General features: G+C 32.4%; 2 protein-coding genes across 5 annotated transcripts; one reads left to right on the top strand and one right to left on the bottom strand.

The window, feature by feature from the left end:
* Window positions 1-98: 98 nt before the first annotated feature.
* LOC148276185 (uncharacterized) lies at window positions 99-14,279 on the bottom strand. Of its 4 annotated transcripts, none has more exons than XM_088234619.1 (6): window positions 14,105-14,279; window positions 13,195-13,385; window positions 9,767-9,940; window positions 8,032-8,318; window positions 6,043-6,125; window positions 99-4,933 (listed from the first exon to the last, which is right to left on the bottom strand). In XM_088234619.1, exons 2-6 carry the CDS (start codon window positions 13,372-13,374, stop codon window positions 4,692-4,694), a joined length of 966 nt encoding a protein of 321 aa, XP_088090745.1. In that variant the 5' UTR covers window positions 13,375-13,385; window positions 14,105-14,279; the 3' UTR covers window positions 99-4,691. The 4 variants fall into 4 exon arrangements, with proteins under 4 accessions (XP_088090745.1, XP_088090746.1, XP_088090748.1 ...); XM_088234620.1 differs by having other exon boundaries at window positions 13,907-14,275; XM_088234622.1 differs by having other exon boundaries at window positions 14,069-14,254.
* Window positions 14,280-14,852: 573 nt separating this feature from the next.
* Window positions 14,853-26,513, top strand: LOC148276184 (uncharacterized). The gene is made up of 2 exons (XM_088234609.1): window positions 14,853-15,143; window positions 24,995-26,513. The coding sequence occupies exon 2, from the start codon at window positions 25,002-25,004 to the stop codon at window positions 25,191-25,193; it is 192 nt and encodes a 63-aa protein (XP_088090735.1). The 5' UTR covers window positions 14,853-15,143; window positions 24,995-25,001; the 3' UTR covers window positions 25,194-26,513.
* The last annotated feature ends 6 nt before the right edge of the window (window positions 26,514-26,519 follow it).

Raw genomic sequence — 26,519 nt, 5'->3', positions numbered from 1 at the left:
GGCGAATGACAAGGCGATATATGTGCCGCATATTGGAGTGGCAGGGTTTGATACAGCCGGACATTTTAAGTAAATATTGCAATAAACAAACTCATGTATTTTGTAAAAAATCCTTTTAATGGCACTTAACATACATATGTTTATACAATACATATCTTTATGTAATACATACAAAAGAATTAACGTGGTACTGGTTATGATATTCACTAATCTATCTATCTATAAATGCTTTGCAATGTGTGGAAGTTCCGTGCACCCAAAATTAGATTTTAAAAATGTTTCTTGGACATAATAACAACACAAATAATTAATATGACAAAAAAATTTCTATAATATACAATAAAAATCTTTAAAATTGAACTTGTTGCTGAATGGGCAGTTTAGTTTGTCATTGATTGGCTAATTATAAACCTGGCAAATGACTACATTAATTGAACAGACCAATTGTTACAATGTTACCTAATCATTAAAGGAAAGTTCCATCATTATTTTATCTCGCGGTCATCGTTTGACATTGTCATTCAAAGTACCATTTAAAAAATTATTGAGCAATTATTATAGCGCTTTCCAAAACTAAAGTTATATTACTTTTCAAAGTACAGATTGAAAGAAAACACTTAACTTCCTTTCTCCAACATTTATTAACCAATATGAAATGAATACAAATACTTAAAAATAGCGAATAAATAAAATGCTAAATTATATTTCATTCTAGTACATGAAAGCATATTTAAATGCGTACAATTATAATTGACAAATCAGAAGACCATTACAAGTGATGTATTTTTGTTTAGTCAGTGCAACAGATTCTACGTGTACCAAATTGATATTTTAAAAACAAAATATAAACAAATATCTCAACACAGATAGAGAAGTTTTTCGAGAAGGAAAAAAATAGAAGTATAGGTAATTATTTACAGGGCTTATAAACTGTTATTAACTGGTGTGATCATTTTATACACTGTGCAACATTCATCATTCTAACTGTAGAATGGACTGCCATTAAAATCTTTAATAAACTTTACTTACGTGTGCGTGACAAAATGTTTTCAAATAAAATATTCTACTTTGCCAAATAACACAAACGAAATTTGTATGTTTACTTGCTTCACCGATAGACACTAACACATTAACATAGGCCTTTTAACCATTCGAACTTACTGTGCTTATGTTTGAACATCCATATTTCTTGAACCGTTGTATTTTAGCTGAAAGGTAAATTTATTTATGTGGATGAAATTTGAAAAAAAAAATTAACTTCTAAGAATCTAATCTAGGAGAAATCTAAAAATGTATGCCTATTTTTTTATACTATTTATTCTATCTTGATGCTCACTCATGTACAAAAATTTGGAGATACTGAAAATGTTATTGACTTTACGAATGGATTAGAGCAGGCATGCTCTACCTTTTTTTTCTTTGGGCCACATAGATATGTTTGCTAAGGTACGCGGGCCGCAACAATATACTATAATATGACGAGAAAAAAAATCATAAAAGGTTGAAACCAGTTTGATTCAAGATTAAGGCGCCCTCACTTAATAAATCAATTAACAGAATGATAATAATACTTATCGCTTATCAACGTACCAGTCAATACCAGCTCAAACATTAACAACAACTCCTATATGATTTTTTCCATCATATTCGTATACTATACCTCAAAGAACAATGATAAAAAAAATAAAACTCAAAACTAATGAGTATTTAAGCGTTTATTTAAAAATGAGTGATTTTTTACATTTTTTTACTATTTTGGACAAAGAGTTCGTCTTTTGAATTCGTTTAAACTATTTGAAACAACCGGCCTGTTAAAAAATAAAAAAGAGTTACGAGTACAGTATCCGAGTTGAGAGCGAGGCCCGGGAAGCTGGCATCAGTTCGAAGCGAGCGATGATTGTTCGCACGTATATCAAGATACATTTAAAACTATAAATATTTTTTTTAATCACGTTTCTAATAACAAATGTGTTTTAGGCCATACATAAATGCTTGGCGGGCTGCAGGGTCTTCATTATGAATATTTAGAATAATCTAAATGATGTTTGCAATGGTTGCTTCAGAGCAACCAATGGTTGTGTCAGCACAATAATTCTACACAAAATGGTTTAAAAGTTTTTTTATTAATGCAGAATTCAGATTTTCACATCATAAAACAGAAATGTTAAATGTGTCTTACCTTTTTTCACACTTAATGATGCATAGAGCACTGCATCATCAGATCAACTGCAGACTTATCTTGATTGCATTGTTTTGACAAAAAAATCTAAATTAATTTCTCAAAGTTTTAGTGCTCAAACTTATAACCCAAAATTATATCAAAATGTTTCTTTAATCGTATTTACAATACAAACATTCAATCAGAAAATGTATTAAAACACATTCTTCAATAATAAGTAGTATAATTAAATTGTATAATAAATTAACTAGTAGGTAGTCTTGTTTTGTTTATTTTGCTCTATGCATAAAAATGTCTGCCTTAAAACAGGTTGTACCTAGTTAGACAGAAATATATTACCAAAAACATGTACATATTAGATAAAGAAACTGTTATATTTTTTAATAAACCATGATTATTATTATACGGCAAAACTTCCCTAAAATGTACGGAAAATAATTAGTAATTTGAACACATTTCAAATACACATACATACCTCTATGTTGTAATAATTTACAAATTAATTGATTAATCATAAAGCCTATTTGACCAAAGTAAAAAAACATATTACAATGGGAAGTTAACAGAGTTATCTTGAATTATCTATAAAGCAAAATCGGATTTTCTGCATGAAAAATCGAGTATTAATATAATTTATATTTTTAACATGTTCAATAAAAGGTTACCGACCAAAATACTTAAAATCTATTTTACTTAATAAACAATTGAAAATAACTTTGCTATTTTCCTGTTGTTATCAGGGCACTGGGAGGAAAGTGATGTCACAGGTTACAATTAAATCAAGGATTTTAAAATACTATATTATAGTACAAAAATTTATTTTTAAAACTTTAATTCCTCCTCATATTGTCGGGTTTCTGGCACAAGTTGGTAATTACAATTTTTTGAAAAATGAGACATCTTCATTAATGGCATCAAATAATCTGTATTTAAAAAGTAAATAAAAATATTTCATATTTTATAAATACAAAAAATAATATTTTATAACATACAGTTTTATTTGAATTGTTGATTTGGGATGAGCTTTTAATTATAAAAGAGCAATATTTCGCAACTAGTGAAATGTAGTTTAACTCAGAGTAATAATTCTCTAGAGAAGCCCTTAAGCTCTATTGCACAGAACAAAAGCGTTCCAAATTTTTGGTTTGATTTTTGGCTTGACAACAAACGTGTAATGGACGGTTTCGGTTAGCGTTGCAATTCTCTACCAGAGTACTTACGGCCCGGCCCGTTGTATTGCTGTAATCTGTAGCTAATGTCATGGGTCAATAATCGTGGTTTTTCTCCGTACGGACGACTCTATTAGGTTATTATTCTAAGGTAGTTACCAACTTGTTCAAGGTACCTGACGATATTATGTAATTTATTTTACTGCATTCATTGAAATATTACAGTGCTTTTTTGTAAATTTACTCATTGGCCCCTAACCAAACATAAGAACACTGCAAAGGGGACTTATTTAAAAAATAAGGCTGCAAAACAAAACGGATGCATCATTTTAAAAAACAACTACATGTAAGTTTGTATAAACACATACATTTATTGTCATGTTCATTATTTCACAACCTGCAGAAAAAAATCCACAAAATCATTGAGACATCACAATTATTAATTAGGTACATTGAGTTATGTATAATTAGTTTATTTGTGTATAATGGATAAAAAAATACTTATTTACAAAGACAAAGGCACAAAATACCCTTACAATTAAATTATATATTAAAGTAAAATTGATATAAAATTTGGACGGTTAATCGTCTGAGCTCTACGCCAACAATTTTATATTACTTGGAATCAAAGTATTATATTACTAGCTAACCCTAGATCAATAAAAGGGAAATTAGATCTAATTTAATAGGTATGGAATGTCTACATTTTAAAATAGCATTATAATAAATTAATGGGTAAGTTTACAGTAAAATTAAAGCTAACCTTTTTTTTGTTAAATGAAAAGTCTAATATTTTCAAGTAAATGCTGGATGTCAACATCATTCTAAAAAGCGGAACAAATTCTATAAACAGCCTTTTATTGTTACATTTTCAAAAGAATTGGAAACCCCTAGTTTTATTGTTCAAAAGCACACTTCAAGAACCCAATCAATGAGCAGACACACATTTAAAATGATATAAAAGTTGTCAATATAATTTTTGGTAAAATATTACCGAGCAGTTCAAAAAAAATAAAACAGTTAATACGACTTAGTGTTCAGTTTCATCGAAAAAGCAAAATAGCTTAGATTCGGGCGAGATTTCAATATTAATTAACATTTGTTGAGTTAAATAGCTGTAGAGTTTTGTCATAATATTAAATTGTTTTCGGAAAAAATAAAAGAATTTCTGCCTTTATATATACATGGGTTCATTATTCATGATTATTAAAGGGAATTCTTGTATCCTCGTGAGTATGGTAAAAAAATATATATATATATATATTTTGTCATGGCTATGCATACACATGTAATACTTGCGCAATACCTTCTAGTCTGTCTGTACAAATGTAGGTAAGTACAAATTAAGAAACCTTTTCAAACTTGATGGGTTGGGTTTTCTTGGCCATGTCAATGTTGATTTGCTTCTTGTGATTGTAAACGTGCATCCGCAAACAAGACTGGTTCTTCATCAGCTTGTTGCAGATGGGGCATATGAGTGGGTTCTCCGGGCTTGTGTTGTGCATGTCCCGTACGTGGATCTTGAGATTGTAAGAGTTGGCAAACATCCTGTCGCACTGCGAACACTTCACATTCTTGTTCGCGGCTAAAATTCAAAGAATGAAGATGTGAACTCAGTCTAGCACATTTTATGGTACCGATTAAAAGTTTAACGAACTTTGTGAAAATTAATTGCAACAACAACAAAAAATATCTATTACTATTCATTCAATTAAACTGCGTTTGCCCAACATGCAAGAGGTATCGGGATCAGTCCCCGGACTGGCACCTGAAGCATAAGTCTGATCACCTTACCTTCATGTAACAAAATTATTAAGATTCATCGCAGTTGGTGTACCAATGCAGTGCCCTATGCATCGTTAGGTGTGGAAAGGGAGTAATGAAAAACTCAATAGGAAAAAAATGTTTTTAGCCAATCCATACTAATATTTTTAATTTGTTAATTTGAATTTCCTTCACGTCTCAACAGAGCGACCGATTGACATAATTTTTTGCATAGGGATAGCAGAAGAGGTGAGAAGTAAACCATGTGATGGTGGCAAATAGTTTAAATTGAACGTAGTTATGCAGAAAGCTGCCAGTCCACAATTTTGAAAAATGATATATTGATGTTATCAGGTGCAGTAAGGTCAATTCTATGTTTTGCTAAAAGCCAAACCGCTTTCAAACCAAAAACTGTATTAAACACATTCTGAAAATGGAATTTCTTAATTTGCCATTTCTTAATTTGCAGAAAACACCCACAGCACTAGAAAAATCTCACGGTACTTTAAAAATCATTAAAACTTGACAAATACATAATTAGATTCTTGTTTGTAATATAAAAAAAAGTAACGCATTCATTGTTTATCATTTGTAGAAGTCAAAAACATTCTAACTGTTGCGTAGATTTGATTATTCAGTCTTTTCACAAAAGTGCCATTATCTCAGTTTCACTTTTCTATGGCTGGCTGCTTTCTGCATAACTACGTTCAATTGTCTCGCAGTAGGCCCACGGATTTTGCTTTTTGGCACTTTGTCATCTATTTATAGAAATTTGGAAAAATGAATTCCTATAACCATCTTTAAAATCGTAAGTCAAAGATTACGGTCTAATTCACTTAGTAAAGGAAGAAAAAACTCGAGTAAAAAAGAGTATTTTTCAAAGAAATTTTTGCATCACAATAATAGAATAAGTACCTTGATTTGATTTACCTGTAATGCTCGTGTCCTTGGAAGACTCGTCACTTGATACTATAGTTGCCGTCTCCAACTGCAATTCAACCCCCTTGTGTGTACTGGAACATAATAGAAGCGTATGAGAAATAGAAAACATTATTATTTTTCACTTAAATACAAAAATCTACCTTGACGGGCCAGCAGGCCCAATAACAGTGGTGAATTACAGCACAAATCACCCCAGGCTTAAGAAAAATCACATAAATTTTGTGTTTTCACCGAGAATTATCCGGAGGCCGCATAAATGAGATTTTCTATTTGGAACAGGAATCCAGTCTAGTTCTAAATAGTTCATACATCTGTCGATTATTTTTTTGACAAAACTTAAGCTCAGAAATAATCTTCCATAAAATTATTATCATACATAGGGCACTGCAAATGAGATGCATTTCTTAAAAAACAATATGTAAAAAAGTTATTAGTTTCTCTCTAAATTTTATATGTATAACAAAAATTATTAAGATACTTTTATTATTTTTATTTTCCTTTATTTAGGAAACATACAGTACAGTTACAAAGTTTTATATTTTACACAGTTAGACTTAACTCTAATGGACCAGTGAAGTAATTATATGTAAGGTTATTAATGAAAGTACAAAAAAGAGAGAAGGAAAAAAAAAACATAAATGTAAGTTAGTTAAAATTTAGGTAAAAAAAGTTATTTTAAAGTATGTAGTTAGTATTTACAAATGGAAATGATATTCAAAATGAAGAAAATTTGAAAAAGTAATTAAAAGTTAAGAATTAAAATAAAGAATGAAAAACATGCTCAGATGTAAAAATAGTAATAACATTTTTAAAAGGAGAAAAACATAAATATATACGCTGCGATTAATGTACCAATGCAGTACCCTATGCACGATGTGGTGCAGAAAGGGAATACTGACTGAATTTAACTGTTATAGTAAGTACAAAAAACCTTTCTAATGTTTGAATAAAAAAATATATATATGATGTAATCTAAATTTGATCACTGACCTACAAAAAATATATATGTTATTCCGTTATACGTTATTAAATATTGCTAAATCAAATATTGCTCTAAATAATTTTAAAAAGAAATAGCATACATACAAAGTCTCAAAAGCAGCTTGCTTCTATTTTTCCTTTTTTTGTTGCCATGAGATTACCCATTGTGCGATTTTTCATGAATGAATTAAAAATACCGTTCTTTCTTATTTGAAAAAAAACTTTCGTGGACCAGCTCCCTCGGTGTGCAGAATGCGAATGAAGCGTCGATCGTAATCTGTTTTTTTTTGTATGGGATGATATAATGATCTAACATGGCTTATAAAAAAAAAACGCATTATTGAAGGATAGAAGAAGATTTGAGCATTACGATAAGCTAAAAATTAAAGTCGTACAATGTTTATATACCTAAATACCGGATTGAACTTTGACTGTTTTCAGTGATTTCATGATCTTTGAGATTTTTTTTTACTAACTTACAAGAAAAGAACAAAAGTTATGAAGGATAGAAGAATGATGAAATTTTATTCGCGTTTATACTTTGGCTAGAGCTACTGCAAATGAGGGTATGGGAAGCAAACTTAGAAATCTCCACCAAAAACGGAAAATTAGTTATTGATGCCAAAATAAACTATACATAAAAACTTACGTACCTAAATAATAGTGTAATTCAAAACTGTCTAAATTTTGCAAAAACAGATTTCAATTATACTACTTGACACCGCAAATGTAGCATTCTCCATTGAGTTAGCGAAGCATAATCAGAAATTTCACAATTCTTTTTCCAAAGTTTTTGGCAAATATCTCCGTAACTCACTCCTTCAATTGGATTTCTAAGTTTGCTTCTAATACCCTCAAGTACTTTAAATGTCTGATTTAAACATCACAGAATCAGCAGAATTTTTCACGCCACGCAAAGTCATTTGAAGATGAATTGTAAAACTTTATAACTGTAATATCGAACATAATCTATAAAAAAAAAATAGCACATCTTACCTCTCATTTTCCTTATTGTACAATGATAAAGCATTGTGAACATCGATAACTGGAATATCAGTAGATGGCTGGGTACTGGATTTAACTTTTTTCTTGGTTTTTTTCTGGGGGGTAATTGAAATGGAACGCGCCCTCTTCAGGGTTGTAGAAACTTCTTGCGTTATCTCAATTTCTGGTTTCTGGTTGTTATTTTCTGCGGGGGTTTCGATCTCTATCTCCTTTTTACACTTCTCGGGCGATGTTTTTTCTTTGTCCTTTATCTCGATATCATGCTCAGTGTCTACACTCTAAAATGAAAAGTACACTTGTGATTCATTTTACTATTCATAGATTTCTTTTGGCTTATACTAATACTCAAATTGTAATTTTAAATTTATTATAGAGGTTTGGACTAAATGTACAGCTTTAGTGGTTTTTATGACTTTTCACAAAACAAACATTTGTTTTTAATAAAAATAAATACTCGAGCTCCTTCGTTCTTTTTCATACATACAATTCTCCGCTTAAATTCTCTAGCCAGTAAATTTACCTATGATATTGACATTTTTAATACAACAATTATAAACGTATGTGCCTCGACACAAGTCACGAGTTCACAAGTGTCTATGTACTGAATAAATGTATAAATTGTTGTTGAAAATGCCCCGTTACTCGGGGTAGCAGAGCAGGTAATCTCCTTATATAGTCATAATATAGATACTATCTCCTTTAATCAATCATTCAAATGAGCGAGAAAAAGTGCTTTCTTTCTGATTCAGGGCAAGATTTTCAAACGAAAGCACTGCCAAAGTTTTTTCCTGTTTTAAAAAAAATGGAACGTAATAGTAACATGATAGTTTCGATTATTGAACAACAACGCATGTCTCTGTCTGACCGACTGATCAAATCGGCCCTTAATTCTATAAATCTTGATAGGTGAGCTTTAGTTCCTCTTGGTGGGGACCTGACCTTACATATTTTTTTGTTTTATTATTGTATTAATTTTAAGCGAGCAGCTTAAACCTGACACACTGAAATCTATTTTAACGAAAATTAGTTTTTGGCGCACTTTAACTTTTCCGAAACAAATCTAGTCCATTTTTGAACCCATTAAAAGACTACATATTGAGATCAGCTCTTGTGGCAGCTTATTTATACTATCAACAACCCTATTACTCGAGATTTATTTTTTTTAATTTGGTTTCCAGCTTTGATATTAGCACTTAGAGTTTAAAAGGTGTCGCATGGCCCTCGGCGCCTCATATCTAACACAATTACACTACAGTCACGTTTAACCGAATTTGATCAGACCGATGAGGTTTCGATTAAATGAAAATTCGACTAAATCGAAAAATATTTACATAGCGAAAATGTGCAGCATAGAATGAATAAAAATATGAAATTTCTAAAAACACATAAAACATTCCTGCATGATGGAATACAAAAGTAAATCGAGGAAGTAAAAGAATGAGATATTTTCTTTTGCTTCATATGAGAAGAACGTTTCTTTGCAGCTCGAGAAACGGCTCAGCGGGAGATGTTTCCTGTTGTTGTTCGAGGTACACCGTGAAGTCTTCAAACATCCTATTGCTTCTGAATGGTTTGGCCCTTTCTTTTCTCGAAGGGATGACCCATCATCATCACCGGAGCTGAGCTCACCCGCTATTAACATAGAATATGGTAATCCTTGATCCGGAAATTCGGTTAAACGAGATTCTATTAGAAGAAAATAAATATGTAGACTATAAATACTCACTCCGTTGTTCATCATGAGGCCCTTAATTTCCAAATGGGCGGCCGTTTTCATGAGACTGTTGATCTTCTCCGGCTGCACGCAAACTTCTCCCGTGTACATAAACTGCAGTAGGGCGCTCAAATCTTCGTGGGACACATCCTTCAGAACGATGAAGGGATGATTCGATGGAATATCCTGAATTGAGAATGTTAAAAATGTTGATAAGTATTATCTGCCACCTTATGGAACATAGAATGCTTTATTTTTACACGAAATGCAGCGTAATATCCCTATCATCACGATACACGAAGGCGAGTCTTTAAAAACACATATTTGTAGATAACCACATACGACTTTCTATGCCTACCGGTTTCCAGATGTATCCATCTCGTTTTCAAGACACTAATTACACTAACACGCAAATCCCACTCTACACCTTCACCATAGTAGTTGCACATAAATTACTAGAAGCTATTGGAGGTAGGTAAGACCCTGTCACCAAGATGATATGTATCACTTGATCTGTATCGCCAAAGTGGCAGGATCGTAGTACAGACGTTACTACGATCGTAGTAAGTAGTTCAATTGAACGGATATACTCATTCAGGTCATCATATCTCCGCATCTTTCGCATCTTTGTATCTTTTGTATCTCTTGTATCTTCGTGCCTTTCGTGTCTCTAGTTTGTTTAGTGCTTTTGTTTGAAAGACATGTATACGAGCTGTGAAGAAGAGCACGGGTGCAACAAAATGAATAAGCTTTGGCTGGTTTATCAACTCGATTTTCTCTCATCGATTTTACAGTAATGTTCTAAACATATTATAATATTGCACGCCTGTAGAAAACAGATAAATTATTTTATTTAAAACCGCATTTTAATACTAAGGCATTTTTTTATTGAACAAATTCGCACAGAAATTTTTTTTCAAGAAAGGTTTATTTACTTTGCACAAGCTAGGTACTTTTATAATTGTCGTTTTGTTTATTTTTTAAAATTATAAATATTTTAAACCCCTTTAGGGGGTTTTACTTTTTTTTCAAAGTAGGATTTTTTTATTTAGAAACTGCGAAGTTATACAATATAAAATGAACCAATGCAAATGGAAAAAAAATACATAAATAAAACCAAAAAATCTAAAACCGGCTTTTAGAACAAAATGGATAACTGACCTAAAAAGTTATTCTAAAATTGGATTGTTATTTTTAACATTGTTTCATACGTAAATATTATTTAATATATTTAGTGTTATTACTTCTATTTGGATTGTTATTCTTTAATTTTAATCACTATTTATTTTAAGTTTATATTTTTTAATGTTAATTATTATGGCTTAACAACGGGCACAGCCTAAATAGCCATGATAGGTTAGTGAATATGTATGTTAACAAATGTAATTTGAAATGAATTAATAAAAATATTTATTTAAATTTTGGGAACAAGTTAACCACTTGTTCACATTTAGGAGCATTAATGAAATGTGAATACTTAATGTTTCTCAATGTAAATAATAATTTGTAAAATATCACTTTTATCTTTTACATTTCATAATTAGTGACAAGTTAGTTTCAAGTCCCATTCCCTTAGATAAATAATGAATAACACATCATAAAACCCCAGAGAGGAGGCGTATAGGCATGTAGGTACCTACCACAGATACAGAGCGTATACATAGGTACCTAATCTATCTACTAAGCACAAAGATAAGGACACAATATTGACCAATGAATAAACTAGAGATACAAAAGACACGAAGATACGAATGACTGAAGATACATTCAGCGCCCTTCTCGTTCGCCAACTAAATGACCGAGATCTGAGAAACCTATCTCTGGTTCAATGTTTTCAACCTGTGTGTACGTTGGTGTTGGCTTCTAGTAGCATGCGTCTTATTATGCCCAGCTTCATCCTGCAACTTGTTGCTTGGTACTTTACAGGTAGGCATATTAGGCTACATAATGCTTATACATCGGCTCGACTGCCCAACTCAAAGCAGGTTAGGGATGGAGCATATTAATCAACCGTCATATGAAATGAGAAACAAGCTCTGACAGAGCAAGGTATGAAACTCGAGTCTCAACGTGGACCAAAAACCGTCTCTAAACTAACTCTGTTTAAAATAACAACATAATGCGAGATAGCATCATACCCTTTCCCCGTAGAGGTAGGCATGAGAAGGAACGCCACATGCGTCCATCTTAATGTACATTCTTAGTTTCTACCACTTTCGTGATAAGCGTTTCTTGGTCATCCTCTTCCTACATTATCATTCGCTTCATTCATATTTTTTTATTATTTTTTCATCATCCATTCGTTCTACGTGACTAAACCGTCTAATGATGCTTAATTATACCCGTCCCAGATTTGCATTCTCATTGAATTTCATACTAGCCTATCTTTATATACAGACCTCACTTTCTCTACAATTATACATGTTCATACTCACACGCCGAATATTCCAACATTTTCATAACCATAATCAAAATTGAAGAACTTTACGAGGATTTGTTTAATTTGACCATGCCATGTCTTTTTCAGTTTTTGTCGTTTTCTGCATCCATCAACATCGTAAAACTTTTAAGACATCCCATCACTGCCCATTTGGTTTGCATATCCGAACCATAGCAGCACCCTTAATTTTGTTGATAATCCTTATCTCAGCCAAGCATTTTGCACAGATTATGACATTAGCCTGAGAGACAGTATTTCCACAGCATTACACCTACTTCTATCCATGTTTTTCTAATCTAATACTTGACTTTCATACATTAGCGTTAATACAAGGACTCTATTGTAAACTGGTAATTTCACTGCCTGCGACATAATTAGCAAGATTAATTTTAACGCACCATTCACTTTATTTCCAGCACTCATCCTTCTTTTAAAATATTTTCATATCTAGTAAACATGCATACATAAATTGGTTTTACTATTAAAACTATAAGTGAGTATCATAAATAGAAGTAGCCCAAGGTGTGATCTCTGTAGTACACCAGAAGAAATGAAGATGAAATCAGATTTATATCCTTCAAACATAATTGACTGAAGTCTATTATCTAAGTAAGAGATGAACCATCTGTATAAGTCACCGCGTATTCCCAGATATTCTAATTTACGCATGAGAATTTGGTGATCCACCTTATCAAACGCTTTAGAATAATCTTATTATTTTTAAAAGAATTACGTTTAAGAACTATTAAATAATAAATTACTTCCTCGAGTCTAGGCATACAACGAACTACTAAATTTGACATACAATCATACAAATACAACAAATAATATATTTAACTTGATATGAAGCTTTTAAGTAATTAAAAAATTGCAGATTACGATAGTTGTCAGATTATCAAGCGGCGAATTACTAAAAGATTATTATGATTATGGATTACTATTTACTAAGTTTAATCACGGAGGTTGTATTGTATTCTAAATATACCAGAGTTCATTATACCTTAAACAGCTTCCGAAAATAGGGGCTGAAGATTGATAGTATGAATCTGTGAGCAGGAATACATGTGCCATCGGCAGAAATAGTTACATCTGCTAAGTCGCCATTTTCCAACAAGCTCACACAACCCGCAGTCAGCATGGAGTTAAAGTTATTCCATCGTAAAATGTACTCCTCTGCCATTGTGAAAATACCTGGAAAGATTTTCAATGTAATGAGAATTTTTAAGAATCATGGAGACAGACAGTAGAAAGGCCACTCCGTTGAATTGATACAGTGTTATTATCAACGTCAAATGTATAAATGAAGATATTCATCACGCCCGATACTTGGAAAATTGGTCCAGTGAATAAAACAATTCGCTTCACACAAAGTATAATAAATTCAAGAAATCAATAGTAACAACTTCATTTATTACAGTCATTGTGACTAAAATGAATAAATAAAATAAATGAATCGTGTAAGCGACTTTTCGAAGTGGCTAAAAATTTTGTTTCAACTTTGAATTTAACGACATATTTTGTAGTCGGATTACTGACCAGTAAGCAAGTTTTATAACTTTTAAGTTCATACTTATTAAAACATTTTCACTTAAACTATCAAAGCCTACAATTTCACAAAAGAATGAACCATTATCGCGCTAAAGTTATTTTTAATCTTTTCATGGTAAACAATAATAATCCCATTTCATATTAATGTATAAAAAAGAACAAACCTTCAAGCGAAATACGATTATTAAAACTGATATTCTAGTCAATATTTCACTCGAGACGATTCAATGATTTTGACATTCGTGTAAATAGTAACGAATGTTTAGACATTTTAAACAAAAAACAAAATGCTAACTGTGCGTCATTGTTTATTGCATATACAAAACCTGTTTTTTATTATGTTGTTCGTTGCACGTACTTACTTAGACAGCTTTAGTTTATTTACGGACTTAAAAAAATTATCGAAAGCAATTAAAGCTTGGAATTTCACGCTATAATTCAGAATAAACAAAATAAAACTTTTCACAAACTTTAAAACACAGAACAGGCGGGATTTAAACGGCCATCTTGCATTCTTTTAAGGTTACCAATTTAAACAAAATAAATTGTAAACAAGTTTTGTTCGTAATATTGTCACCTTGGAAAATTATACGGCTAAATTTGAAAAATACCTAACGCAGTCAAAAAAGTTACCTACAACAAATAAGTTTACTCAACTTCTTTTAAATACGAAAGTTATGTCATGTAATATTTTTAGTTAAATAATTCATTTATATTATAAATGAGTTATGCCCATTTTACTTTTTATCCACCTGGCCCAATAAAATCATGGTAGGTGGATAATTATTATTAATTTTATTTTTTTGTTTTATTTCTTTAGTTTCAACTCACGGGTGAAACTTTTGCCAAATAAAATCGAGTAGAGATTAGTCGGCGTGGTGTATAGGTTAGTGCGTTTCCTCCCAATTAATAAATTCAATTAATTATAATACGATAAAAGTCAATCCGCCCTATGTTATTTTATCGGTCTGAGTGGATTTTTGCTGTGGTGTGAAAATCCATTCACTTGCATTTTTATTTGATGGTGTAATAATCATCAAAGTTATTGCTACCTTTTACACAAACTACTGCAATGTTAGTTAGTTAATTTTCTCGTTAAACTGCATTCACGCGATAGAAAAAATGTGAACGGTATTTAAGAAGAAAACTTGCTTTCAGCTAACCATTTGCCTAAGAATATTCAGATCTGTTTGTTCATATCTACAACTCAATGTAAAAGTAATTTAGACAATCATATCGTTATCTTTACTTGCCGACAACTTGGTAACAAATCATAAGGAATTACGTCGACCTCTTTTACAATAATATGTGTGTTAGAAAATAACAATTCATTATACATATAGCTGTGAGCTCGTTCACTCGAGTGAACAAATCGGTTTGTGTATTAACTGAAAAATTCACGTGAGTTTTCTTAATTTACTTTTTTTATTTATTGGTGATTTTATACCTTTCTCTCTGTGTCTAGGGCGTCCGGGTGGATAACGAATACAGTTCTGCGTGTGAAGCAGAACCAAAAAGCTTATTCTGTCACAATTTCGATTCGTAAGTTTGTTCGTTCGTCAAATATCCATCTCATTCTTACGCAATCATAGTTACCGACCTAAATAAGATTTTTAGCTGAAACCGAAACGGAAACTTGTTTAAATAGGTTAAAAGTCACTTCAATACTCGCAAAATTATGTGTTTTTGTTGTTTAGCCTTACACGAGTTTATTAAAATAAGTTTTAAATAAATTACACATCTGAAACTTCGGTCGGTCGCTAAAAAATTTCGCATTTTTCTCTCTTTCCCTCTTATACGATACGAATGAATTTACGAAACGAATTAGTTATAGAATAAGGCCACAGAACCCTGGACGAGTGTTTTCGGTTCGATGGCTGCTCTCGGGTTAAAATCCTGAAAACGGAAATAGAGTGGAGATGAGTCCATTTCGATGTGAAATATTGATTTATTAGGTTTTTTAAACAACAGTATTTGATTGTTCCTGTATTGGAACCTGAAACGTAAGACTGATCAACTTACTTTCATATACCAGATGATCGAACTAAGATGCATTTGGTTTACCAATGCACTGCCCTATGCACCACTGGGTGTGGAAAGGGGGGTGATGATAATGCCCTAAAATCTGTGGTTCACACGTTGGGTGCCGTTTGATTGTCAACTTGACACCTCAATATATTTATTTTATAATATTTAACCCTTTAAAATGCCGACAATGAGGAAAAATTTAAAATTTATTGAGTGACCACATAAACATTTTCATTTGAATACATCGTCGCTTCAGTTCGTTTTTATCCAACAGACCAAAACACAAAACTGCGGAAATGAGCTTTAAAGTTTTTTTTACGAAATATGCATTAATAATGACCACAATTTAAGACGAAATTCGTTAAAAAAAACCCTTCAATTTTATGAATAAAGCGTTTCTAAGAACTCGTTAAAAATGGCACGTTGGATAAAAACGAACTAAAGCGACGATATGTCAATATAACGTATGTCTAAGTGTTGTTTCAGTTTTTTTATTACAATTTTTTTGTTCATTTATCCTAAGTACAACATATTACAAATTTTTATTTCAATTTCAATTCAGTATAATATTATCAGCAAAAAACCGCATCATAAAAAATACATCTTAAAACTAATAAAGAGACCGCAAATTAAAAAAAATGTCCACAAATACTTCAACGTCTGAGCGTGGGCCATTCTTTTTTGTATATTTTTATTAATCTGTATTTAAAGTACATAAATATAATGTGATACAACAAGCCAATAAGAAAACCAATTCAAAAAGAAATACCAAGTTTTTGTAGTTCATAAGTAAAAATGAAAAATTACCAAAAAAAATACAGAAAAAAGATTAACAAAAAAAACAAGAATAGACAGAATAGAATAGAAATCATACTCGTGACTCAAAAATATAAAGTAAGAAAAGAAAAATAAGATTAGAGTATGCCGCTGTAGCATATATACAACTTTAAAAAATAAGTAATAAAAAAAATATGAAAAAACATATTTTAATAATATTTATTTGCTTCCCTGGACGGAAGGTGAAGTGATCCGATCATCTTACCTTTGTGTAATTAACGAATAAGATAACGCTGCATCTACTACGGATAAGTGGTTCATGCGGGGTTTGATAAGAGATTCGTTATGATAGGGAATTTATCTTTTTACTTTCACCGGTTTTATAAAAGTTTAATGTCTCAATCTGCTCTAGAAAAATGATCAACCGTGATCTAGATAAATACATTTTACACAAATTATTATTGATTATATATCTGTTTTATTATTTTGAAAAATAATTAAAAACTGTCTTCATTGTGATTATATTTTAATGATATTGAATAATAGATTATCTATACGCCTTGAATTTTGCGTAGCTAATCTAGGTCAGCGTTTCCCAACCTTTTTAAGCAAGCGGACCGGTGAAAAGCAGAAAAAAATAGCAGACCAATAACGCAGACATAAAAACATTTATTTATGTAGTATTTTGTTTATTTGTTTTAAAAATATATTATAACAGGTATAGAAATGACAAATGACGCTTTCTTTAGTACTTAAAGTGGGCGAAACGTATTTCTGCGGACCGACAGAAAATCTAATAGGACCGGTACCGATCTAGGTAATTTTAAAGTATATTTTTTATATTCGAATATCTTAACATTGGTACTCGTATTGAGCACCTATTTCGTAAATAAATGAGTATATTTTGGTTTATTTGAGAAGCCTTCGTTAAGAGATTACTTTATATAAGACTTTTTGATTTAATTTGGTGTCTCGAAACCTATTTGAATTTTGAATTTCAAATATTTTTCGTTGTGTCAGGCAGTTGTCATCAGCAAAGTTTGAGGTTAAGTCGTGCAATGTTTTTCAGTCGAACGACGAATAGAAATTGTGAAAATTCACTACCGAAATGGAGAGAACTTCAACAGAGAACAGAAACAGTTCGAAAATATCGCACATTTTTCGGTCATGCACCATATCTAACTGTGGAGAATTTAATAAATAAATTTAAACTCTTGGCTCCGTGCAGGATGTTAAAAGCAGGTGGCCGTCCTCGTACCAGTCGATCGCTTCAAAACATTGCGGCAGTGAGAGAAAGTGTACATGAACTCCCATCCACCTCCATCCGTCATCGTTATCAACAATTAAACGTCTCCAGAAGCCCTTTGCGAATTTCGGCTAAAGACTTGGACATGCAGGCTTACAAGATTCAACAAACACAGCATCTAAAGCCAGCAGACCATGAGCAGCGCAGAACATTCGTCAATTAGATAATAGAGCATCAACAGCATAGAGCATAGAGAAAAAATCATCTTTAGCGATGAGACGCACTTCCAACTTGATGGGTACGTCAATAAACAGAACTGTCGAGTTTGGGGGACCAAAAACCCACGAGTGATCTATCAGCAGCCTATGCACCCACCGCGTGTGACCGTGTGGTGTGGATTTTGGACAGGCGAAATCATTGTCCCGTATTTTTTAGAGAATGCGACAGGCAATGCAGTTACCGTCGATGGCCTTCGTTATCGCGACATGTCAATTAACCTTTAGTGGCCTGCGTTGGATGAAATTGATATTGATGACAATTGGTTTCAACAATATGGTGCAACCTGCCACACTGCGGCAGAAACAATGCAGTTATTGCACACAAAATGTCTAGGACGAGTTAGGTATCTCGCGGCGGGGAGAAGCTAACTGGCCACCAAGATTGTGTGATCTGACACCTCTGGACTATTTTTAGGGGTTTCTGAAGGGAAAAGTGTATGCAATAATCCACAGACAATAGGGAAATATCACATACTACGAATACCGGTAAAATTATATTAAATAGATTTAGAATAATTCATTGCATTTTCAAAATCAATTTGGATATTGTGGAGAAATGTTTTCATATATAACTTTAAAAAATAAATTCTAATCAACTTCTTTTCACGTTCCCAGCCATGTCACCAAAAGTCAACAAATCTGTTATTTATTCAATCTTCTAAGAGCAATTTTTGTTTTTATGCCCCAATCTCTAGAATGTGTAGATTAGTCAATTTGTCACCTAACTTGGAATTCTTTGGGATAGATCTTCCGGCTTTTCGTAGATCTCTTCGCCACTAAAACAGTGTGGGATGAAGATAAATTGACATGGTTTAGCTCGAAGTCTTATATGTTTATCGTGTTTATGAATATATTTTATACTATTATTTTATAGCCCTTATTTGTCTTTGCTACATAGTTTTATGTTCTTTTTGTTCAGTTTCTTGTAGATATGTTTCTTCGTGTAACTGTTGTAATTGGCTTAGACCGTACATATCGAGGCTTTACCAACAGAATTCATTAATTCATTAAAACAAGTTCTGAGATAATCGCATTTAAAGCTTTTTTATTCTTTCAACGCATTATTTCTCTCACAATTTAGCTTAGGCCGTAGAAATAATAAATAAATAAATAAATATGTCACTAGAAAAACGTTACATGTTTGGCATTGATTGTGATGTAAAGATCCGTGACGATGTTCTATAAAAATTTAAACGATTAGGATCAAAGTTAAAAATTAACATGAATCGTGACGTGTTAGGAGCGTGGCCAATGCAACGACGGTTTTTGCGAAAATTACAAATTACAAATTTAAGAATATTTTTTATGCGACTAATGAGTAGTAAAAATTTTTTTTTTACTCTACAGTATTTTATAGACCCGTAATACCTACTTTATTTTTTTTTAAACAACGTTATATTTCCCCATTCCGGAGCTCAAAACGGAAATTCGACGAATATTGACGAAATTCACCCACAATTATGACAAAATATGATCGGAAATTTCGTGTAAAGGGTGAACGTTTGCCAACAAAGCCGAGGCGGACATTCATTTGTCGGATGTTGTGATTGTTGTTGTTGTGTTCCACACGCAACCTCCGTGTTCATATTTTACACTGAAAAGAAAAAACCCTCAAAATTCAACTGCAGTATTTGTTTTAATAAAAAATAAAATCCTAGTAGGTTTTGAGGCACCTTTATTACAACGCTAGCTTTTTTTTTTCTCTAAAAAAAATAATCTTTAGTCGGCGCGGGGTCCGGTCGCGTCGTTCCGATCAAGGACAAGGCAATAATTGAAATATGTTTTTTTTTTCATAATTTTCTGACGTAGGACCTGTCTGCATTTTTTAATGTTCTTTCGTTATTTTGACAGCTGCAGTGTATAACTAACAACAAAAAGGGAGATCATTTTAGAGAAGAAAATGTGGAAGTCTAGACATTTACAGGGCTACTGACCTGTCATTTACACACTGTGTAACATTCACTATTCTGCCTATGTTTGAACGTATGTATACCTTAAGTTCTTCCATCTGTCGATCTTCGTGAAGTAGAGCTGAAAACTTTATTGATGCGGGTGAGATTCTGGCTGAATTATTTCACCTGCGTACTTGGCAATCCCCTAAAATTCAATGTTTATACTTCTTGGACCAGCTGGTTTTATCAACAATATATTGGGGTTTTTTTTTTATAGACAAGAATTGGATTCAACCCCATTCATAGTTGAGCTCAAACAAAGCCAGAACGGTGAATATTACACAGTGTGTAAAGTGGCCACTTAAACCAGCCAATGACAGGTCATAAGTCCTGTAAATGCCTAGACTTCTGTATTCCCTTCTATAAAATGTTCTTCATATATGTTGTTTATCCATTGACCTATTTACTTGTCTTCCGTTATCAATTATTTCCAAGACAATTAAATTAACAAGTAGACCAATAAAACTATTTTTGTCCAGTTTAAATGCTAAGAAGACATTTTGATAAGATGTATTGCACAAATTGACTCCATTATTTAGAAAAACAGTCCGTTTTTCTTAACGTTATTATAACGTAGATCAGTTTCAGCGATTTAAAAAATACCGAATAAGTAGTTTCGCCATCGAATTTAATTTATGGATAAAATTTATTAACATATTACAATAGAGATGAAGAACATTTTAGAGAAGGTAATATGGAAGTCTAGGCATCTACAGGGCTTATGACCTGTCAATGGCTGGTTTAAGTGGCCACTTTACACACTGTGTAACATTCACCATTCCGCCCATATTTGAACATCTATATTCCTTCAATTCTTTCATCTGTTGAATCCAGTCCTTGTCTACAAAAATTTGGACAAACTCAAAATATTGTTGATAAAATTTATTGACAAGCATTTTATATTTTTTTTACGAACCGATTGTTTATTAATTATAATTATTCTGATTGATTTCATTGTTATTTTGCAGATATAATGAGTGTGGGAATTTTGCTATCTTCGATTAAAATAAGTGGGAATTCTGTAATGATATAATCATAATCGTATTTTTATCGTATATTATGATAACCTTTGAAGCAAAAAGTCATAAAAATAAATTCCTGTATTGCATTGGATTTAGGTTTTATTTGTTTAAATCAGTACAGAATTTATGACTACTGTTATCAAATAATTGTGCAATAAATTTCAACGAATTGCTAGTCCCACCTCAACACAGGACTTTTAGTCCCATGGAGTTGGGACTTATGTCTCAAATAATATACAATAAACTTATGTATGTAAATAAATAAATAAACTTGGTGCGTAAATAATAATCAATAAACAAAACTATTTTCTTACATGAAACTGGTTCTAATGTTTAAGAATGGGAGCAAAAATGAGTGATTTAACTGCCAATTATTGTACGTTTGTGCTGATAATGCCGGGCTTCTTGCTAGCAACAAAGATGATCTGCATATCCTGGTAACAAAAATACACGATGTAGTCAATGAGAGCGATTTGCTGATGAATGCAAATAAATCAAAACTAATGACTAAATATGGAGATATTCTGAATTAGGTAGAAGAATTTGTGTATCTGGGAAGTGTGTTTACTATGGATGGAAAGACAGTGAAATATATTGAAGGGAGAGTGAGTAACGGAACAGGCCTTGGCAAATAAATGTTGGTCGCAGGGTTCAAAATTAGCTGTTCACAACAGAGTTCTGGTAACGACCCTTATGCGTGGAAGGAAGCGTGGAATTGGAAAAACTATTAAAAAAGTAAACTAAAAGTAGGCTGAATGCTGTCGGGTGAAAGTGTGGTAAAATTGTGAACGATGAATTCGCGCATTATGTAAGTCTGCATTGGTTTGGACTTGTAGACCGAGTGGACACCGAAAGAACGGCTAAAAGAATGTTGATGGATGTAGAAAACGACGAAGACTGAGAAAGACATAAAAGTCGGAATAACCGTCGTGGGTGCATGAGGAGACTTATAAATGTAGAGGAAGCGTGGTCTGTATGCAGCATGTTAAAGTGGCGCTCTATCATCTCGACCTACCCCTGCGGAAAACAGTGGAATGGTTTTTGTTTTTGAAACTAGATCATTCAAGTTTCAAGAACGAATTTGTCGTTTTTGAGTTAAGTGTGTGTTCTTAAATATATTCTTCTTTCTTATCCGCATAATTAATGACATGATTCTCAAAAATATTTACGTGGCCAAACGAAAATTTCGTTGTTATACTATCCGAGAAATAATTGCGGAGCTATGATCATTTATTATGCCATTGTTATTTCTGAAAACATTTCAAATAGATAAAGTTGAGCCTTTGTTTTTGCGAATGTATGTTTATAGCGCGGGTGTGTGTCAAACTGCTTTTTAAAATTCTTAGTTTTTTTTCAAACTACTTTTTAAAGTCATTCCACTAATAATATAGGAATAATCCTGGGTGCTTTTTATTTTTAACATTTATTTTTCACTGCTGTAGCTAATCCATTTCTACGGGTTCCGGAACAAACATTCCCAATTGACTACCACAATTTTTAAGCTGTAACAATCCAAAGTGAGATGATAGTCTCCTCCGACATTTAAAGAGAGTTGAACTTTAAATAGATATTTTTTCGATAAACGTAAAAGAATTCAAAGCAACTCGGCCACAGGACCACATGTGGCTAGTGTCTCGGACTCACGGACCAAAGTTCCGTGGTTCGAATCCCACATTACCCCAACTCGATTCCATTTTCTAATAGTGAGTTATTTACAACTCGATGAAAATGGCCCTCAAAATTAAATATTTGGGTAAATCATAAGAACGCAATTTTTTTTTAAATTATTTTTTTTAAATTTGTACTGAATAGAAAAAATATGACCTAGAATTCTTTATGTAAACCAGAACAGCTTACCGACTGTAACAATGACAAGGTTCACGATGCCCATAAGGGCATCGTATAAACGTATGTGTAAGCGTATAAACGCATGTGAAATTAATTAGGTTGTATAACGTAATTATATTACTTATATCGAGGAAGTAAAACAAAATAATTAATTACTGCTTCATTGTATAATATTCATGTATACTCGTATATTTTTTTACTTTATTTTTATATTTTTGTCGCTTATTACATTTTTTACTATTTATTTGTATTTTTTATTACAGTATTTAAAAAGATGTAAAACCGCTATGCCTGCGATTGGTGTACCAATTCAGTGCCGTTTGCACCATTGGGTGCGGAAAGAGAATTATGATTATGATGAAAACCGCTATGGCTGTTTAAATAAATATATTGTACTATTTATGTAAAGCGCGCATGCGAAATCGTCAAATTACGTCTTTATTCTAAAATCATATTATAAATTAGCCTGAATTCCTCACATAGGTCATTATTATTACGGATAATTTTGTTTCCATTTTTCAAAAGGGCCATTTTAGTAGGGGAGACCGAGGAGGGTTGAAACAGTTTTTACATTACCTACTCAGCCTAAAATAGACCTACCTCAATGAACTTTATATCTTGAAGTAGCCAATTTTATACACTTTATATCCTTAACAAAATAACAAGAAAAAATAATCGAGTTCAATGAGAAAATCGGCTAAAACTGAAAAAACTCCCTGCGTTACAACTCTCCTAGTACCGAGGTAAGTTGTAACAGTTTGGTATTTGGGGATTATGATTTTTCTTCAAAATAAAAACAACACTGTTTTTTAAAGTAAGAAAATTTATTTAGAAAAATACGCGTGAAACAAATTTAACTGCTGTAATCAACCGTTGGTCAATATCAATAAAAATATGTTGATTAGGCTTTATCGTGCAGTAAACATAAATAATAGCAAAAGAGTCTTTCGTAGATATTTATTGGGCATTCTGAAACAAGAACAATTAACAATTCGGTATCCAAATTCACACCACTAAACATTATAGTAATAAAATAAATAAAAGAGAGAGTTGAAACAGCTTGTTTCAACTCTCCTAGGCCCGAAAAATCGGGCCTTATTCAGAATAACAGCATTTAACCTCTGAACTAGAGGCGAGCTATATCAACAATATCACGCTTTGAAATGGGAATAGTCAGTGCATATTGGATACAATATCACGTCAGCGTTCACGTTATACGTATCGAATAAAAGGCTATCAAAATACTGGCCAAAAACTTACTTTTGGTATTTTTTTCCGTCCAGATGTGGTATACACACAACCACTCTCTGTAGACTGCTGTTGCCGACTCCATCAAGTGGCACGTCAAAAAAACAATAAATGCACGATGTTTCCAGTTCACCATCGATTCACCATCACCATTTCTCGAAATCGCCATTGTTTCATCTCTCCTCTGTCACAACTCACCTCGGTCTCCCCTAATGTAATTATTTTCGCTGCTGTGTCGCAATTTTTATTTATTTATTTGCACATTCACAAATTAATTTCTCATTTACATTTATTAGGACAAACTCCATGGGACTAATAGTCCTGCGTTAAGTTGGGACGAATAATATCATCACTATTCCCCTTTCCGCATCCAGTAGTGCATAGGGCGCTCCATTAGTAAACCAAATGCAGCGTATTTCGATTATCTGTAACATGGAGGTAAGGTGATCAGTCTTAAACATCAGGTGCCAGTCTAGAACAATGAAATATTGTAGTTTAAACAACCTGTTTTAAACTGCAATATTTAAAACTAATATGTCACATACCGCGAATTGAACCCGGGGCGCGAATGCGCCAATCAGTAACTAGCCTTATTTATCTTATCTGCTCTCACATTTTTCGGATTATTTGCTAAGAATAGCCATCGAGTCAAAAATATGCAATATTATAAAATACAAAAAAAATATTTACTGTTTTCCTAAATATTGAAATGAATATTTTCTAAAAGCTTTGAAAAAGTAACGACGCGCGACAATATATGGGCGGTACACAAGTACACATACAATCTACAATCCCAATACCTATGAATTTTTTTGTGATTTATTTATTTGTCTCCAATTTTTGTTTCTATCAGTTCAAGAATGAGGGTATGCGTAGTTGGCGCCGGAGCATCGGGACTATGCGCAGCTCGCCACCTCCTGGCTGCGGGGATCCAGCCGCTGGTACTGGAGAGGGCCTCCGAACTCGGGGGGACGTGGGTGTACACGGAAGCTACTGGCTACGACAGCCACGGTCTGCCCATCCACTCCAGCATGTACAAGAGCCTTCAGTAAGAAAAAACTTATCATAAATGCCTGGATCACCACATTCCCTAATGATTCCTTCATCTCGCTTGAGATAACTATCGACCATATTTCCTTCGTCTCGGTTGAGACATCAGTCTATTGTTATTCTAGTTTTAGTTGTACGATTGCGTCACGGTACAATGAGATGTGACGAAAGGACCATGTCATAAGTGCAATGCTGACTTGGAATGAGGCTGAGCCCTACGGGAAATTAGATACAAAAAATGTTTTCTTACGCCCTGTAAAAATTAGAGCATTCAATTAAACGGCAAAGTTTCTTGAAAATGTATGAAAAAAATATTTTGATAAAAACTAATTACTTAGAACGACGTCACTAGTTCATATAAATCAACCGATGATAACAGAGATTTTTAGAGTTGTAAAAGATTTCCGATTTACTTACCGTCAAGGGGACAAATCGGCAGAACGGAGTAATTTCAGAAATACAAAACTTTAAACAATCATAGCGCTGATAATACGATAAACGAAATTTTTTTTTTTGTCTTAGTTTACCAATTTAAAAAAAACACTAACTTCCTTATTGTTTACACGACATAATAATGTTATTCCAAACGGACTTTTTAAAGGTAGCAATTATTTTTATGAGAGGCAGTAGGCTAGCGACAACGCGTGAGCCAGGGCCCGTATTACAATGGGAAGTTAAAATTTATCTTCAATTTTATAAAGTTTTTTTTTAAAATTTATTTTTCAAAAATATTTACAAAATAATCTTAAATTAAAGTCCTGCTGAGTTGCATACATACAACTCGTCAACAGGTTCTTATAAATTACATCGATTATTCACACTTAACCTAGATTAATAATAATTTTACTTGAAAAACATTACATATTACATTATCAAAAATTAAAAACTATCACGAATACCAAAAACTTTTTTTCTATTAGCTATAATTTGAGCAAACGTCTCACTCCTGTATTTAACTCAGTATTTTTAATATTGTTTGGTAACATGTTAAATATTTTAGGTTTACTGTATTGCAGTGTCCTTTTGCCATATTTATTGTAATATCTAGGAACAGCTAGCCCTTCCATACTAGTAAACCTGGAGTTGTAATCATGTACCAACTTATGTTTATACTCGGAGTGCGACGCATGCTGACAAATTAATTTGTACTAAAGTAGAGCCCTAACAGATAATTTATTTACAGATTTATACATCAATGGTATTGAAATATTGGATCTCTAGCGGTATACATCTTTATGTAGTAGCAATTTGATCATAGAAGTAGCAATTTAACAATTTAATTTAAATTACAAAGTAAAATTAAGTTTTCTTTGCGAAAAATATAATAA

Source organism: Micrasema longulum, unplaced genomic scaffold, assembly GCF_059751315.1.
Source record: "Micrasema longulum isolate JH-2025_06_02 unplaced genomic scaffold, ASM5975131v1 h1tg001262l, whole genome shotgun sequence".
In the NCBI taxonomy this organism is placed as follows: domain Eukaryota; kingdom Metazoa; phylum Arthropoda; class Insecta; order Trichoptera; family Brachycentridae; genus Micrasema; species Micrasema longulum.
The sequence above is the reverse complement of the archived record's forward strand: the minus strand, read 5'-3'. Positions and strand labels throughout refer to the sequence as shown.

What these genes read in the sequence shown, in the direction of transcription:
- LOC148276185 (XM_088234619.1), bottom strand. Translation starts at nt 13,374, where the DNA reads ATGGCAGAGGAGTACATTTTACGATGGAATAACTTTAACTCCATGCTG. An exon ending in TACAATAAGGAAAATGAGAG is followed by an intron (nt 6,126 to 8,031) that starts GTAAGATGTGCT and finishes ATTATGTTCCAG; the next exon opens with TACACACAAGGGGGTTGAAT. An exon ending in CAAGGACACGAGCATTACAG is followed by an intron (nt 4,934 to 6,042) that starts GTAAATCAAATC and finishes TTTGAATTTTAG; the next exon opens with CCGCGAACAAGAATGTGAAG.
- LOC148276184 (XM_088234609.1), top strand. Translation starts at nt 25,002, where the DNA reads ATGAGGGTATGCGTAGTTGGCGCCGGAGCATCGGGACTATGCGCAGCT.